The sequence below is a fragment of the Tasmannia lanceolata genome, unplaced genomic scaffold, assembly GCF_043159265.1.
Source record: "Tasmannia lanceolata isolate RefF3 unplaced genomic scaffold, GAP_Taslan_0.1 ptg000025l, whole genome shotgun sequence".
In the NCBI taxonomy this organism is placed as follows: domain Eukaryota; kingdom Viridiplantae; phylum Streptophyta; class Magnoliopsida; order Canellales; family Winteraceae; genus Tasmannia; species Tasmannia lanceolata.
Window position 1 is genome coordinate 14,354,870 of NW_027518702.1, and position 18,472 is coordinate 14,373,341.

At 39.5% G+C, this 18,472-nt stretch overlaps 1 protein-coding gene and 1 long non-coding RNA gene across 7 annotated transcripts; one reads left to right on the plus strand and one right to left on the minus strand.

Annotated features, from left to right (window-relative positions):
* Window positions 1-435: 435 nt before the first annotated feature.
* LOC143857490 (zinc finger/BTB domain protein) lies at window positions 436-16,858 on the minus strand. Of its 5 annotated transcripts, none has more exons than XM_077367922.1 (3): window positions 16,425-16,708; window positions 2,591-2,705; window positions 436-687 (listed from the first exon to the last, which is right to left on the minus strand). In XM_077367922.1, the coding sequence occupies exons 1-3, from the start codon at window positions 16,638-16,640 to the stop codon at window positions 614-616; spliced, it is 405 nt and encodes a 134-aa protein (XP_077224037.1). In that variant the 5' UTR covers window positions 16,641-16,708; the 3' UTR covers window positions 436-613. The 5 variants fall into 5 exon arrangements, 4 of the variants coding, with proteins under 4 accessions (XP_077224037.1, XP_077224035.1, XP_077224036.1 ...); XM_077367920.1 differs by lacking the exons at window positions 436-687; window positions 2,591-2,705 and adding exons at window positions 4,168-4,235; window positions 9,916-11,089 and having other exon boundaries at window positions 16,425-16,813; XR_013238670.1 differs by lacking the exons at window positions 436-687; window positions 2,591-2,705 and adding exons at window positions 4,271-5,066; window positions 5,962-11,089 and having other exon boundaries at window positions 16,425-16,858.
* Window positions 12,940-13,333, plus strand: LOC143857492 (uncharacterized). Of its 2 annotated transcripts, none has more exons than XR_013238672.1 (3): window positions 12,940-12,989; window positions 13,087-13,136; window positions 13,234-13,333. It is a non-coding gene; the product is annotated as an uncharacterized LOC143857492 (long non-coding RNA). The 2 variants fall into 2 exon arrangements; XR_013238671.1 differs by having other exon boundaries at window positions 12,940-12,984.
* Window positions 16,859-18,472: the final 1,614 nt, after the last annotated feature.

The following is an 18,472-nucleotide window of genomic DNA, read 5'->3' on the forward strand; positions in this document are numbered from 1 at the left end:
ATTCAAATGTTTTGATGGTTCGGCCTTAGAGCAAGGCCTATCAACTGGACGGTTCAGATCAATCAATGGTGGGCCCCGCCATCCCACCTAGTTGGATTACAATAATGTCCCGATTCTATACACTAAACTTCTACTAATAGAGAAATTAGCAGAACCAACTTGCAAAAGGACTCGGTCAAGTGAATGGCCGAGTCTGAGCCAGTGACCCACCGAGTCGACCCTGCTTCAATTTGTCTTCTCTTAATACAGATTGTCAAGGCCCAAGTTAGGAATCCTCAAAGAGTACAAACATTGGTAGTCTAAATCAATATTCACCTACATGGAGGGCACCATCAGATGACCAACCTTGAAAGATCAAGGACTACCATGTCTTTATAGTTTCTTGTTTGATTCGTTGAATTCTGACTCGGGGATAGACTTGACAACCCCTTAAACTGAGTCAACTCAAGCAAATCCACAATGGAGTTCTGAAACAATGGATGTTATACACTTATACTTATGATATTGCGATAAAAGTGAAATAAACTTCTAATGGTCACAATAAAAACATACAATCGAGTATGAGCTCATTTCCATATAAATGGTCCAAACAAACTGGTTTTAGGAGAATTGTTCAACCAATGCGGCGCTTTTTCTCTTCTTGTCCTAATCCAAGCGACTTCTGGGCATTCGATATACCCTCTGGATCTGCAGTGGCAACTCAAAGGAATGAAGAAATATGAAAACATGAACAAGAAACAAGAAACAGCATAAAGGGAGTATCAGTTTCAGATCAATGTTTAAAAACTCCTAAATCAAAAATGATATTGGAGAAGAAGATGAAAACATGAACTAGAAGAAACACAAAACAGTATAAAGGGAGTATAAGTTTCAGATCAATGTTTAAAAACTTGTTAATCAAAAATGAATTTGGAGAAAAGAACTCAATTCAGCTCAGGTTCGAGTATAGAGTCTGAAATCTGTTTTTATAAATATTTCAGCTGAGGCAACGATTGGCAGGGTGCAACTTTATAATAATTCCATAAATCGCAATGTCATAACGGGCTTCAAGTAGTAATGACATTATAAACCACGCTACATAGGCAGGATTTTAAATGTCCACCAAAACATGAAATGGCTGAAATGTTTCCATTTCCATCTCCGAAATGCAAATAAAAACCAAAACTGAATGTATATAGTGGGTATTATGTGTTACATAATTAAATTTATATGGATTGCACATGAAATATGATGTACGCATTATGTATAATATTTATATGAATTACTTGTGAAATATGGTATGTATTAAATTATTAGACTGCATGTCACTAGTATCAAGGGCCTTTTGTTTTTTGCGCAGACAAACCCCTGCGGCGCCCCAACATACACATATGCTAAGGACAGCCTTCTCCAATGCAAGGCCCTATGCACCCAACGCCTCTTGATGCTTTTCATTTCCTCACGATCTACAAGCCTTTCATTAAGCCACTAAGCCTGCTCTTGTCGTGCACAACTTTGAACCCACTCTCGTGATCAGCTCGAATCACAAGTCCATCGAACACAAGGCACCTCAAGCCATGTGGAAGTCCATCCAGTGCGAGGCATGATGATGCCACACACTAATCCGCAAGTCTTACGACCCGGCAATTCGAGGCACATACCTATGCCAAGAACCAATCCGCAGTGACCAAAGTCCCGCAAGGCAACTCCAACCATCAGGCGGCGAGACCAGGTCCAACCACACTTCGCTCCGCCAAGCCCAAAGAATTGGATAATAACCATTTTTTCTCACAGAAGTAAAACCTTTTAAACAATAAGGTCAATGCAGATAATAGACATTGTTCAGTGCTACGACAATCATCTCTTTCTTTCGCTCACTTAAGTGATGAAGAAAGATTTGAGACTGAGAGCCAAGACACTGCAAACTGTCACAAGACTCACAACAATCTCGATCTACAAAAAAAAATATTTAAATCAAGAAATTCATGCGAATAGGTAGACCAAAGAACATCAGAATAAGCAACATTTTGTTTGATCTGAATTATAGATCATCCTGCTCATTCTTTGCTTAGAGGTGTATTCAAGAGTTAGTGGAGGAAGATGTGATTACGGGACATAATGTAAACTTCCATTTAGTTTCTTAAAATCTAACTACTGTAGTCACCTGTAACATATAGTATAATCTCTAATTGGAATGGGGGTTAAATTCTTAAAAATCACATTCTACAAATAACTTTAGTGTAGATATTTGTTTCTTGCACTGTAACATTATGTATACTTGACAATTTAATTTAAGTAACCTAAGTTGGGCGGTAAACGCCTGGCTGTAATACAGTTTTCTCTGGGTAAATACACCCCAGTCTAGGCTAATCTTCGGAAAATAAATATTCACGAGAAAAAAGTCAATGAATATACTCCGCTCATCATGGTTTGGGGAATAATACGAAATAATAAGAGAATATAAATAGACAAAATTACTAGATGAATTTCAAACTTACCTTTCATTCTTATATACTCCGCTCATAATGGTTTGGGGAAATGATTTTTTGGGAGAGTTGCATTGAGTTACAAAAGAAGAATAGTAGTAAGAATGATAGGAAGAAAAACTTACCAAAGAACTGAGTGAAAATACGAGTAAAAAAGCTCAAATTGCGTGAAACATTGTACGCCAATGCAGGAGGAAGAGGTTTCACAATGGTGTCAATGCTAAATACTCGTTTGAGAAACTGCAGGTATAAGGAAAAATAATCCCATATCAAAACTTAATTAGAAACTATTGATGCACAAAGTAATCTAGGTTCCGCAGAAATGGGAGACATTGCAAGCTACAAAACAACACATACAAATAGTTGGCGCAAATACATGAATCAAGAATCTCAAAGATATGAAAAAAGCTGAGAACACATAAATACATGTGACACATAGAAAAGGTAGTAAAACAACAAACACAGAAATCCCTCTTACGGCTTACACAAGTGCCACTGAACTTAAATATAGAGGTATCAAAAGAAAGAGGACCACAGATAAAAGGGTAACTCCATTAACACAAAAATAACAACTTCAGGGTTTTAGACACTATAAAAATTAGAGATAGTTATCGATAGATAACACAAGAAAAATTCATATCCATATTAAATATTCAAAAGCTGACCACTTCTCTTCACCGACATGCAGAAATAAAAAGATAAAAGATAGGTAACCTACAAAAACGGGGAAGTTCCTCGCAAACCTCCAAGAAACAAACATCAAATATAAGAAAGCGCCGAACTACTCCATAAACATTAAGTGCGAAAAAATAATTCATACTGAAAATACATCAAATTTCTCTTAGAGCTTCAATAAATTAGCAGCAAGCGCAGAAAACCAAAACACTAAGAGTCTACATTAAACACATTAAACACAAACGAAATTTTGTGTAGAAAGAACACTCTAAAATAATTGCCGTGTCATAAAAATGGACAAATGCATTGGAAAGAAGCCAACAACCACATTCATATTTTCGGTATTATATAAATGAAATGCATATAATTATTGCTTTCTATGGGTTGAGCTCAGGTCTACATGCATTGGGGTTCTTCTCAGGAACTCTGCGAGTGAGGTTAGGTGAGCCTATTCTGGCCCTATAGGCGAGAAAGATTCGAACGAGGCAGAGGTGCCTACTTTCCTTAGTGGTGACCGGATGGTGGATTATACTAAGATCGATCACCTTATTTTTGATGGAGATTTCCTTAATGTGGCTCGCTAACACACACCTTGACATGAACGCATGTCAATGTCTCTCTCTCTCTTCTCTCTCTCTCTCTCTCTCTCTCTCTCTCTCTCTCTCTCTCTCCACACACACACACACACGCATACATATAGTAGATATCCATACACACAAAAACACAAAATACATGGATATTCTTTCTCTCCCTCTTGGATATTGTAACGACCCGATTTCCGTCGAATCGCTACGAGCAAAAGAACGCAAAAATCATGGAACTTTTTTTTTTTTTTTTTTTAGCAGCAACCACGATAGAATCTTATTCCAACTTAATTATGTCTTACCATAACAATTTCAATACTCATACTTCAAAAGAAAAGCAAAGTTTTAAATCCACAAAGTCCAAGCTAAATAAAATCTTGATAGAAATAAAAAAGTAAATGACGCAGGACGTCAAAATGCAAAGACTACAGAAACGAACTCTCTGATCACACAGTCCCTTATCCCAAGGTTCCTTCATTTGCAAATGCTCTGTCATCTAATGCCTCAACCCCTGTGGTGGAGGAAACAACGTCAGAGCAGGGTCCTCCAGAGACCGAGCAGAGTAAAGGAGACAATATAAACAGTGCATACAATATAATCCACATCCTTAATAATATCTAGGAACAATAATAAAGACTGAAATAAATTACAATATCCACGGCAATATATATAAAAGGAGTGGTAATAATTCAAATTTATACTATGTATGCAACAATTTTATAAAATGAGACAGCATATTCCCCAGGTACATCCGGCTTTCCCCAGTTTATTTTTCTGTCAGTTCTTTCCTGACTTTTTCATTTTATTTTTTTGCCGGTGTCCTTGCCGCACGACTACCCACTACCCCTGTCTAAAGGTAGTGGCGTTATGGACTCGGATTTCGGTCTCGCATTTAATGCCGAGCCGTTTCGGGGATACTATCCCTTTTGGATGGTTTGCCAACGAAAGGCTGTACACGCTTCTCGCGTTGGCCTTTGGACCTTAGGTCCCAAGATGATACCACCACACCCTTAAGTTCCCCTTCACTCTCCCCCATGTATGACATGCAATTAAGAATTTAAGTACATTACCTTTGCCTTCCTTCCTGCATTACTTCGCATAAGATTTTAGAACAAATCATTTTTTTATTTTAATTCATTTGATTCCAGCCAAGCAAGTATAAATTAACTAAGCAGGTATTAATAAGGCAAAATTTATAAGTAGAGCTACATTGCATAGACAAGTTATATTGAAAACTATTACAAGGCAAGGTCTAGCTGTCACCTGCCTTCTTTTATTTTTTAAACCCGAAGATGTGTGAGATTAAGATGGCCCCTTTATGTGGGAGAGGGAAGTAGTAGGCCTGTAGATCAATTATTTAAAAAATATTATAAACGTCACTGATGAGATCTTAACCCTACATAAAATTACATAAAATTTGTACTAAGAGGGCTGCTAGCGTAGAATTGATTTATTGAAAATTATACAAGAAAAGTCATTTTGTAGAATTTATTAGGAACTGATAAAACTGTGTATTACCACTTTTTGGGAAATTAAAAGTCCTTTATATAGGTTTCATTTGTGACCAAAAATACAGAAATGCACGAACAGACGTATGTCTTCTTTTTAAAAAAAAAAAACGAATAAACAAAAAGGGGGGTGTCCCAAGGTAAAAACAAGGGCATAAGTATATGAAATTTTCGTTATTATTTTCCCCTTTTCTGCCTTGTTTCATTCGTTTACAGCAACCCTAGTTTTCTTTAAACAGAGATGTGGGATTTTGCAGGTTGAAACATGAAATAGAGTATGAAGAAATCAAAAATGGAATGGGTAAGGTATAAATCACTTTATTTATTTTTCTCATTTTGCATCTTGCTTCCTTTGATTATAAAATCCATGTATTTCTTTTTAACACAGATTGGGTTTTTGCAGATGATGAAATCGTGAGATTTGAGCATGGAGAAAAACGTGAAACGAGATGGGTAATGTATAAATCATTTATTTATTTTCCTTTTTGTATCTTGCTTTGTTAGTTTCAGAAACCCTAATTTATTTTAATGTGGATGCGGTTTTCTGCAGGTTTTTGGAGCTTGAGATATAGGGCATGGCAAAATTCGTGAAATTGAAATGGGTTTTACAGAATAACAAGAAGGGTTTCATTGCATATATGGTTTAGGGGTTCCGTTCCATGGTTTCAAAAATAATAGAAGAAGAAGAAGAAGCTGTCATGGGATTTCAAGAACTAAAAAGAAGCATACCTTTCTGCTGGTGAATGAGGAAGTTGAAGAATCGAGATGGGTTTCCCGGCCAAGAACGAGGATGATGCAACCAAGCCTCTCTCTTTCTTCTCCTCTCTCTCACTGTATTCTTTCCCCTATTCTCCTCTTGATTTTGATCTTAACAATGAGGTATGTAATTGATTTGGGAGAGATTTTTATGTATTTCTAAGCAAGGATGGATGTTACCACAAAATAAATTCGATCCAGAAAGAAATCTTCCGTTTTGCCCATATTTTTCTAAAATTTTGAGATCGTGATTTCCCTCGTTAAAATTTTCAGCCGTTTTTCCTTTTTAACGTTACTAGCTTTCTTAATTTTCATCAAATGATCCTAATTACTTCCCTTAATTATGAATAAAAATTAAATTTTAGATTTAACGAGGGTAGTCTTTACATTCTACCCCCCTTAAAAGAATTTCGTCCCCGAAATTCCTCTCATATTTTTTTTTTTTTTTAACAAGGGTAATTACATTCAATGGTTACACAACAAATCTTGATATGGTACTATCTTGCAATGATTTCAAATATAAACGGTATGATTAAATAACTAAGGGCGTACCTCCAAATAATTCTGGAAATTTTTTCTGGATAACGGATTCTCGCTCCCAAGTAGCCTCCTCGACGCCATGGTGACGCCAAAGTACTTTGACAAGGGGAATCGACTTGTTCCGCAAAACCCTATCCTTGCGCTCCAGAATGCGCACAGGTCCTTCCGAAAAGGACCAATCACCCTGAAGCTCCACCTCGTCCTCCTCTAGCACATGAGAAGAGTCGGGATGATATAGACGGAGCATGGATACATGAAATACGTTATGCATCCGATCAAGGTTTGGAGGTAATTCCAACTCATAAGCTCGAGATCCAACTCGCTTAGAGATGTGATAAGGTCCGATGTAACGAGGGCTCAACTTACCCTTCCTGCCGAACCGCATAACCGCTTTGAAAGGCGAGATTTTAACAAAAACCATATCTTCCTCAGCGAACTCGAGCTCTCTACGCCGCTGATCGGCATAGCTCTTCTGCCTACTCTGAGCTGCCTTTAATCTCTCCCTGATCAAGGTTACTTTCTCAGAAGTTTCTTCCACCAACTTCGGCCCAAGCAACTGCCTCTCACCAACTTCAACCCAACACAATGGTGATCTGCAAGCACGACCATAAAGAGCCTCGAAGGGAGCCATCTGAATACTCTGTTGATAGCTGTTATTATAAGCAAATTCGACTAGGGGCAAGTGACGCTCCCAGTCTCCCCCAAAATCGAGAATACAGGCTCTCAATAGGTCCTCCACAATCTGGTTAACCCTCTCAGTCTGACCATCCGTCTGAGGATGATAGGCAGTACTAAAATTTAGCTTCGATCCCAAAGCCTCTTGCAACCCACGCCAAAACCCAGAAGTGAACCTGGTGTCCCTGTCTGATACTATAGAAGCAGGTACTCCATGCAATCTGATAATTTGAGCCACATACACCTCAGCCAACTTGTTCAAAGTCCAAGTCTTTTTCATGGCAATAAAATGCGCGGACTTGGTGAGACGATCAACAATCACCCAGATGCTATCACAACCGCTCTTGGTTTTGGGCAAACCCATGATGAAGTCCATAGAAATGCTATCCCACTTCCACATGGGTATTTCCAAAGGCTTTAGAGTGCCCCCAGGTTTCTGATGCTCAATCTTTATTTTCTGACAAGTCAAGCATTTCGAAACATAGCTAGCCACTTCTCTTTTCATTCCGCTCCACCAGAAATTTCTTTTCAAATCATGATACATCTTGGTGCTACCCGGGTGAATGGTGTAGCGAGACTTATGGGCCTCATCCAAGATACTCCTTCTGAGATCTTCTTTAGCTGGCACACATATCCTGTCTTTAAAGTACAAGAAACTGTCTGCCCCAATTGAAAAGTCTGGTCTGGAATCTACTTCTTTCTTCAACTTGACCAACTCTGCATCATCTGCTTGAGCCGCCTTTATTGACTCCAAAAAGTCTGACTGCACTCGAAAATTTGCTAAAACTGATTTCTCACCCACTTTGCAAACACCCAATGTCAAATCTCTAAACTGCTCAAGGAGTTTCCACTCTTCCATCATCAAGCATGCAAGTTTAGCACCTCCTTGCCTACTGAGAGCATCGGCAACCACATTGGCTTTACCCGGATGGTAGCTCAATGTAAAATCGTAGTCCTTTAAGAACTCAAGCCACCTCCTCTGGCGCATATTTAATTCTTTCTGATCAAACAGGTATTTGAGGCTTTTGTGGTCCGTAAAAACCTCAAACTTCACACCATACAAATAATGACGCCAGATCCTGAGCGCAAAAACCACAGCTGCCAATTCTAAGTCATGGGTGGGGTAATTCACCTCATGCCGCTTCAACTGCCGTGAGCCATATGCAATCACCTTCCCATCCTGCATAAGTACACAACCTAACCCCTTTATGGAAGCATCGCTATAAATAACAAAATCCACTCCTTCAGAAGGGAGGACAAGAACAGGCGACGAAGTCAACCTCTTCTTCAATTCCTGGAAACTGAGCTCACACTCCTCCGCCCAAATAAACTTGACATTCTTTCTAGTCAGCTTGGTCAGAGGACCAGCCAATGCAGAAAACCCCTCAACAAATTTTCGGTAATAACCGGCTAGCCTCAAGAAACTCCTGACCTCAGTTGCGTTAGTAGGCTGTTTCCACTGCAATACTGCCTCTACCTTAACTGGGTCAACTGAGATGCCCTCCTTTGAGACCACGTGACCTAAGAATGTCACGCTCTCTAACCAAAACTCGCACTTGGAAAACTTGGCAAATAAATGATTCTGCCTCAAAGTTTCAAGTGCTCTCCTCAGATGTTCTGCATGATCTTCCTTGGACTTAGAATAAATGAGAATATCATCAATAAATACCACAATGAACTGATCTAAGAAGGGTTTGAAGATCCTGTTCATTACATCCATAAAGATGGCTGGAGCATTAGTCAATCCAAATGGCATTACCACAAATTCAAAATGACCGTATCGGGTCCTGAAAGCTGTCTTGGATATGTCCTCATCTCTGACACGAAGCTGATGATACACTGATCTGAGGTCAATCTTAGAAAAGTGACAAGCTCCCTGCAACTGGTCAAAAAGATCGTCGATCCTAGGCAAAGGATAACGATTTTTGACAGTAACCTTATTCAGTTGCCGATAATCGATGCACAAACGGAGGCTGCCATCCTTCTTTTTGACAAATAAAACAGGAGCACCCCACGGCGAAGAACTTGGCCTGATGAATCCTTTCTCAAGCAACTCAGACAACTGTGCCTTCAATTCCTTCAACTCGGCAGGGGCCATCCGATAAGGTGCTTTGGAAATGGGTAAGGTCCCTGGCTCGAGAGCAATGGTAAAGTCGAGCTCCCTGTGGGGAGGCAACTCCGTGAGATCCTCTGGAAAAACATCAAGGAACTCACTCACCACGGGAATATCAGCTGCTGATAACCCTACACCATCATCTTCTTTCTTCACATACGCCAAGAAACCTTCACAGCCTCTACTTAACAATTTCTGGGCCCTTAATGCAGCAATAATTTTGATCTTGCCAGGGCGCTTCACACCCTCAAACAAGAATTCTTCCTCTCCGGGTATTCTGAACACCACCACCTTATGGAAACAATCCACACTGGCGTGATAAGATGCCAACCAGTCCATGCCTAAGATGACCTTGAAGTCATTCATACTCAACAAGACAAGGTCTCCCAAAAGTTCACGGTCCCCAATTTTAATTTTACAACCCTTGCATACCAAGTCAGTAACTACCACATCGCCTAGTGGTGTGACCACTCTCAACGGATGTAGTAAGGGTATAGGGGATAAAGCTAATTCTCGAACAAAATCAGGCGATATAAATGATAATGTAGAGCCAGAATCAAATAAGACATGAACAGATATACCATTAACGAGAAGCTGACCTTCGATAACTGCATCGGATGCTTCAGCGTCGCGCTGACTCAAGGCAAAGACCCGATTGATAGGAGCTTGGGGTGCATTTCTTCCTTGGACTGGTATGAGATTTGGGTTTCCCCTCCACTGATTTTGCTGCTGCGGCTGGGGTGGAGGTCTAGGAAGAGCCCGCTGCTGCTGCTGCTGCTGATATGGCTGCCTGGCATACTGCTGATGCTTCTTCTTAGGGCAATCCCTCTGCTTGTGGTTCGGATCCCCACAATTGAAACAAACGTTCATAGATTTCCAGCACTGGCCTGAATGGAATTTTCCGCAAAGAGAGCACAAGGTCTTGGATTGCGAACCACCATCTGTCCTCTGCTTTTTGAGTGGAGGTCCCTGATTTCTGCTAGCAAATGATTGAGATCTAGCTGCCTGTACTGATTTCTCGCAGTCTTCCGCCACCTTGGCCTTCTCATAGGCCTCTGCCAAGGTCCTAGTACCAAGGTTAACGATACTCGCCTTAATGGAAGGGCGAAGACCGCTAACAAATTTCCGAACCCGATCTGCCTCCGTCGCTGCGTATCCAGGTGCAAAACGCGAAAGCTCTCTGAACTTGGCTCCATACTGAGCCACAGTCAACGCCCCCTGCTTTAGTTCTGCGAACTGCCCCGCCAACTGATCTCTTATGCGCTCCGGAAAGAACTGCTCATTGAAGCGAGACTTGAACTGACCCCAAGTTCCAGACAAAACTGCGGGATAGTTCTGAATCATAGTCCGCCACCAGACACCCGCCTCTCCCTTCAGTAGGAAGGAAGCAAAACGAATCTTCTGAATGTTAGAGCACTCCATCACGGCAAAGATCCCCTCTACCTCTGTAAGCCAATGGTCTGCCACTAAGGGGTCACCTGAACCAGTAAACTCAGATGGGTGGTAGTCTCGGAACTGACGATGCACCTGAGAGGCATCCTCACGAGGCCTCGACTCCTGACGAGCCCCGAGATTGGCTGCGATGGCCTGAAGAGCGGTCTGATTAGCTATCTGATTTTGTCTAAGAATTTCTGCCAGCATTTGCAGACCATCCTGATTTTGAGGTTGAACTGGGTCAGGTCCATCTTGGCCATGCGCACTGGGCTGAGCTGGTTCATGTCCATCATTATTAGGGACATTAGCCTGGTTAGCAGCTCCCCTCCTCTGATACATCTGCAAAAATGAACAATACATGATCATATGTTATATCGATGACATAAGTTTTTATTTTTTTATTATTTTTTTTTATTACTAGGAAGTACCATACTAATAGAAAACTTTGTTGCCATTGATTGAGTAGTATTAAAATTTAGTACTGTGTCTTCCCTTTAAGGGTATAGAAATCAGAGTGCATATATTTTGATCGACAATTCTTAATTGTCTACCCCAATCCTATAATCTACCCACTCTCACGTACTCCAGGTATTTCACAAAAACCCAGAGCTCTGATACCACAACTGTAACGACCCGATTTCCGTCGAATCGCTACGAGCAAAAGAACGCAAAAATCATGGAACTTTTTTTTTTTTTTTTTTAGCAGCAACCACGATAGAATCTTATTCCAACTTAATTATGTCTTACCATAACAATTTCAATACTCATACTTCAAAAGAAAAGCAAAGTTTTAAATCCACAAAGTCCAAGCTAAATAAAATCTTGATAGAAATAAAAAAGTAAATGACGCAGGACGTCAAAATGCAAAGACTCCAGAAACGAACTCTCTGATCACACAGTCTCTTATCCCAAGGTTCCTTCATTTGCAAATGCTCTGTCATCTAATGCCTCAACCCCTGTGGTGGAGGAAACAACGTCAGAGCAGGGTCCTCCAGAGACCGAGCAGAGTAAAGGAGACAATATAAACAGTGCATACAATATAATCCACATCCTTAATAATATTTAGGAACAATAATAAAGACTGAAATAAATTACAATATCCACGGCAATATAAATAAAAGGAGTGGTAATAATTCAAATTTATACTATGTATGCAACAATTTTATAAAATGAGACAGCATATTCCCCAGGTACATCCGGCTTTCCCCAGTTTATTTTTCTGTCAGTTCTTTCCTGACTTTTTCATTTTATTTTTTTGCCGGTGTCCTTGCCGCACGACTACCCACTACCCCTGTCTAAAGGTAGTGGCGTTATGGACTCGGATTTCGGTCTCGCATTTAATGCCGAGCCGTTTCGGGGATACTATCCCTTTTGGATGGTTTGCCAACGAAAGGCTGTACACGCTTCTCGCGTTGGCCTTTGGACCTTAGGTCCCAGGATGATACCACCTTCCCCTTCACTCTCCCCCATGTATGACATGCAATTAAGAATTTAAGTACATTACCTTTGCCTTCTTTCCTGCATTACTTCGCATAAGATTTTAGAACAAATCATTTTTTATTTCAATTCATTTGATTCCAGCCAAGCAAGTATAAATTAACTAAGCAGGTATTAATAAGGCAAAATTTATAAGTAGAGCTACATTGCATAGACAAGTTATATTGAAAACTATTACAAGGCAAGGTCTAGCTGTCACCTGCCTTCTTTTATTTTTTAAACCCGAAGATGTGTGAGATTAAGATGGCCCCTTTATGTGGGAGAGGGAAGTAGTAGGCCTGTAGATCAATTATTTAAAAAATATTATAAACGTCACTGATGAGATCTTAACCCTACATAAAATTTGTACTAAGAGGGCTGCTAGCGTAGAATTGATTTATTGAAAATTATACAAGAAAAGTCATTTTGTAGAATTTATTAGGAACTGATAAAACTGTGTATTACCACTTTTTGGGAAATTAAAAGTCCTTTATATAGGTTTCATTTGTGACCAAAAATACAGAAATGCACGAACAGACGTATGTCTTCTTTTTTTTTAAAAAAAAAACGAATAAACAAAAAGGGAGGTGTCCCAAGGTAAAAACAAGGGCATAAGTATATGAAATTTTCGTTATTATTTTCCCCTTTTCTGCCTTGTTTCATTCGTTTACAGCAACCCTAGTTTTCTTTAAACAGAGATGTGGGATTTTGCAGGTTGAAACATGAAATAGAGTATGAAGAAATCAAAAATGGAATGGGTAAGGTATAAATCACTTTATTTATTTTTCTCATTTTGCATCTTGCTTCCTTTGATTATAAAATCCATGTATTTCTTTTTAACACAGATTGGGTTTTTGCAGATGATGAAATCGTGAGATTTGAGCATGGAGAAAAACGTGAAACGAGATGGGTAATGTATAAATCATTTATTTATTTTCCTTTTTGTATCTTGCTTTGTTAGTTTCAGAAACCCTAATTTATTTTAACGTGGATGCGGTTTTCTGCAGGTTTTTGGAGCTTGAGATATAGGGCATGGCAAAATTCGTGAAATTGAAATGGGTTTTACAGAATAACAAGAAGGGTTTCATCGCATATATGGTTTAGGGGTTCCGTTCCATGGTTTCAAAAATAATAGAAGAAGAAGAAGAAGCTGTCATGGGATTTCAAGAACTAAAAAGAAGCATACATTTCTGCAGGTGAATGAGGAAGTTGAAGAATCGAGATGGGTTTCCCGGCCAAGAACGAGGATGATGCAACCAAGCCTCTCTCTTTCTTCTCCTCTCTCTCACTGTATTCTTTCCCCTATTCTCCTCTTGATTTTGATCTTAACAATGAGGTATGTAATTGATTTGGGAGAGATTTTTATGTATTTCTAAGAAAGGATGGATGTTACCACAAAATAAATTCGATCCATAAAGAAATCTTCGGTTTTGCCCATATTTTTCTAAAATTTTGAGATCGTGATTTCCCTCGTTAAAATTTTCAGCCGTTTTTCCTTTTTAACGTTACTAGCTTTCTTAATTTTCATCAAATGATCCTAATTACTTCCCTTAATTATGAATAAAAATTAAATTTTAGATTTAACGAGGGTAGTCTTTACAGATATTCTGTCTCCCTCTCTGCCTATCTATCTATACATACATATAGTATATAAATGCACACACACAAAATCCATGGGTATTATCTATCCTTCTCTCTGCCTATCTGTCTATATAGATATAATATATACATGCATCCACTTCACCTCAATCTAAAACCCGTCCTAAAATGTAAATGAATTCCCAATCAGCAAGATTGTAGGCATTTTTCCATATTGATCATGCAAATAACACCTGCCTTTCCATCTCTTTTCCTTAGAAATGCACTCACTAGCAATATGGACCCCCTGCACATCCTAAGTCTTTAATGTAAAGCTTCTCATAAGAGCTAATGACGACTTTTTCAATTCCCTTTGTTCTTCCGCTAACCATTTTTCCACCGTCAAGCACTTGATGAGATTGGCTCTTGTTCATGCATTTCCATCCTATGGAGGAAAGCTGCAGTTTTGTCCTTTCGTTGAGCCATAATGCCTTCAACTTTTGACACTAAGTCACCTTCTCCCATCTAGCGGCCTCCTCATTATCTCTCTTAAGAGCCACTCATTTCATGAAGTCCTCATTTTAGGTCTAACTTCCTCTACATTGACAAGGCTTTAATATCTAGAAGAATAGAATCCAACCAATCCGCTCCAAGCAAAAGGAGCTGACTTCCAATCTTTAAACTGCTTACTAGCTATTTGAGATTTCTCATAAATTTGAATCCATCCTATCCCACCACATCAATCTCCTCCCATCATGTGCCCACCTATGTTTTAAAGTCTAGGACTTCCAACCTCATAATTTCCAACCAAAGTGACAAAGGGCCAACAACTAACAAATATCACAAACTGGGCACATGATTTGATAGAAGATTAGCATCCAATGGCTAACCTCAAAGATATGATCCTCCCAGTCCTTACAGATAAGAGACCTATATAATCAACCCATCATGAAATCAGTGCAATTATTAAATCACGTGCAAATCTTCACGCAAGTGGGAAGCCAACCAATTCATTCCTATTTATAAATTTAAAAAAATCTCAACATGGTGGTAGTGATTATATTGCCTCCCCCTTTTTTTTCATGGATGAAAGGAACTGTGTTGAAACCCCTTCCCCTCCCCTCCCCTCCCCTCCTCAGGCAACATGAGTAACTCCACAAGTTCCTTAGAATGTCTATCTCAACCCACAAATATTTTGTCTCCTAGGGTCTAAAGGCTGGCATAACTCTGTAAGATTACACCTGTAAGTGTCTTCACGCGAAGTCAAAACAATCACCCATAGTACTCAACTCAACTCAACTAAGCCGTTGTCCCAAACTAGTTGGGGTCGGCTAATGAATCCTTTAGAAAATTTTCATGAAGAAGGTGAAAGAATCTACCCGGCTAAAATTGACTAAGTCTAATCCTAACACTAGTTGGGTTCGTCTACTTGGATCATTTTCTTCCATTCTCTCCTATCCAAGGTCTTGTTCTCTGTTATGTTCATAGCCATCAAGTCTTTCCTCACTGTTTCTACCCAAGTTGTTTTCGGTCTGCCTCTTCCTCTTTTTACTCCATCAACTTGGCACAAGTCACTTCTTCTCACTGGAGCATCCAAAGCCTACGTTGGATTTGCCCAAACCATCTTAAGTGGTGCTCTCTCATCTTCTCCTCAATTGGTGCCACCCCCACCTTTTTACGGATGTCTTCATTTTTAATTGATAGCCTTCTAATCTAAACCCTCACAATAAAACTCAACACCATGCCCAACTCCAAAACCTCCCCAAAGATGGTTTTCTCCAATTCTAAGTTAATCTCCCCTTCAAATGAGGTGTTCTCACAATATTTAGTCATTGCTACCATAAGGTCTTCGCCCGTCGAATATGGTGAGCCATCAATACATCCCTTCATCTCTTTGGAATATAGATACATTACACAACTACTGGCACCCAAAACAGAAATATAACCTTTCCCGAATCCGTATTATATCCATGTAGTCCATACCTTCTCTACATTAGATAATCCCAAAATAAGCTACCTTATTTTCAACAATGAAAATTCACATTAAATGGGAAAAAGCTGGAAATTCATCTTTTAACTGAAATTCCAAAACTTGTCTATGTAAAGTTGAAATTCATGAAAAATAAAAATGGTTGTCAAAAAACGAACCATAACAGTCTTGTATATAACCATATAACTGAAATTCATTAATATGCAGTCAAAATTCACGGCAAAAGAGAATGGGTATGTTACGAACGCAAATCAGTTTGCAAAGTGATTGATCTTATTAGAGGGGAAGATCAGCCTCTCGACCCACTTCGAGGGAAGGGTCAGTACTCAGTAGACACTTTTTTGGGTTTGAAATTCTTCATTGATTTGAAAAATGGCTGAATACAAGTTATTTATACCAAAGAAAACCATTTGAAAACCAAGAGACCCAATCTCCTAAAGATTATGACACACACACACACACACACACACACACACACACACACCAAAAAAAAAACAATATTCATGATATCCTAAAACTAAAACAATTGAAGACAAGTGGGAATCCATGTTTAAACTGTATAATACTGAAATTTGTTTATGTAAAGCAGAATTTGGCATGAAAATGGAAGTGGGTATGAAAGATATAGACCTGAACATTCCTCTGGAAGCTGTATCTGAGCTCAGGATCGATCTCAGCCATTGATTCTTTGTCATCGATTGGTTTGGATGAAACGGATTTCTTTCGAGGCACGTACATCGTGGGCGTAGTTCCCGGCTGATTTGTTGCTCTTAGTTTTGCGTCTTCGAACTTTTCAGGCTTTTGTTCGTCTCTCCATGGCGCAGATGAGAGAAGCTTCTTCTTCATATTTTATCAAAACAAAGGGAGACAAAGAAGAGAAACAGAAAAGGGAAAGGATAAAAGAGAGATGAGGGCTCCTATGCTTTGCCTGTTATCTAATTAGGCCATAGTCTATTGTGCGCTTCCGCACAGGCTTAGGTTAGACTCGGATCGGATTCAGGTTCGGGTTGAGGAAATTGAATCCGAGTCGGGTTCGGGAACTCGACATTTGTTATAAAAAAAAATAACAATCTTCTGTTTTGTTTTTAGGACATAAACCTAATGGGGAAATATATCACCATAATCGCGTCAGGTTCGGGTTGTTTTCAGGTTGAGATATTAATTTTTCGGGTTGGGTTGGGTTGGGTTAGCTTTCGTCCGGTTGAGAGTCGGGTCAAGTTTGGGTTGACGGTTTAGAGTTTCAGATTGGCTTCGGGTTGGCTTCAACCCGTCCCAGGTTGCATACCTACTGATAGTACGGGTGTCAACAGATCCACTTCAGATCCGATCCACCTATGTCTTAGTCACAATCCATTCAAATCTCTTATCAATTGGATGGGATTCAGAGTGTTCTTCGGATCCTATTTCCTACTTCTCGGCCACAATCCATTTCAAATCAGACCATCCATTGAAGTATCCTAGTAGGTCCTACTTACATCATTTTACACTGTTTAAATTCTCAGAAGATGGAGAGTCCAAATGTGACCAACAGCTGCGAGGGTGAGCGGCAACACAATAGGCTATATGCTTGGGGTCAATGGTTAGAGAAGGAAGAGAAGAGCGTCGGTCGATACTTAAAGAGATGAATGAAAAAATAAAAATAGAAATCTAAAAAAAATGCATATGACTTATTTTTACTAAAATATCCTTCAAATAATACTTATAAAAATTAGAGGGTATTTTCAAAAAATAGTATAATAAAATCAGATTTAGGATTGTCCCACGGGCTTTAGTAAGTTTTCTGGATCTGATCGGTAATAATTTCGGATCCCATGATAGTGTCCCGAAATGTAAACCCGACCTGAAAATAGCTTGGGTTGGGTTCATGTTTCTCGGGTTTCGGGTTGAGCCGGGTCTACGATCCAAAAGCCCGCATGAATCTCGGGTCGAGCCGGATTTGAAGGGGCCCAACCCGACCCGACCCGAGTTACTTAAGTTATAGTATGTATTTTTTTTTTCTAAATCTTTGTTACTTTAAAAGTGAAAACTTAAAAGTAAAACTCACGCACGCACGCATTCACAGGGACTCTTTCCATCTTTTGTTTGTTTCCCCCCTTTAGCTCTAGGGTTTCAAGTTTCAACTAAATAGTTAATGCACTAAATAGTTTGTTGTTTATCTCATATGAGTATAATCATTTTCATTTGATAATGCATCAATCTATTTTCTTTGGACTAGTTATTAGTTAATGCACTATACAATTTGCCATGCTTGAGTTTTTCTACTTCTATGAGTTGAGTTGCCTTTCCAAACAAGAGTTTTCCTTAAAAAATTGTGTCAACGGAAAAAAACCCAACCGGACCCGATATTTATCATAGGTAGGGCCGGGTTAGGGAATCGTGGGTTTTCCGGAAAAAACCCGACCCGACCCGCCCGACCCGAGTTGCAGCCCTACCGAAATGTGTCCATTGATCCTGCTAATGTGTCTAGATCCTATCCGTTTAAGTTCGGATTTGGATGGTCCATTGACCCTCATAGGATACGAAATGATTACCGAATGATTCGGGTTGGGTTTTGGTTGGCTTGAATCCGACCCAACCCGAGCCGAGTCGTAAGCGACGAAATGGCTTTCCGCTCGTAAAAACATGAGTTTAGTTACAATTTTTGAGCTTAAGAGGATAGATTTACGCTATAAAGACAC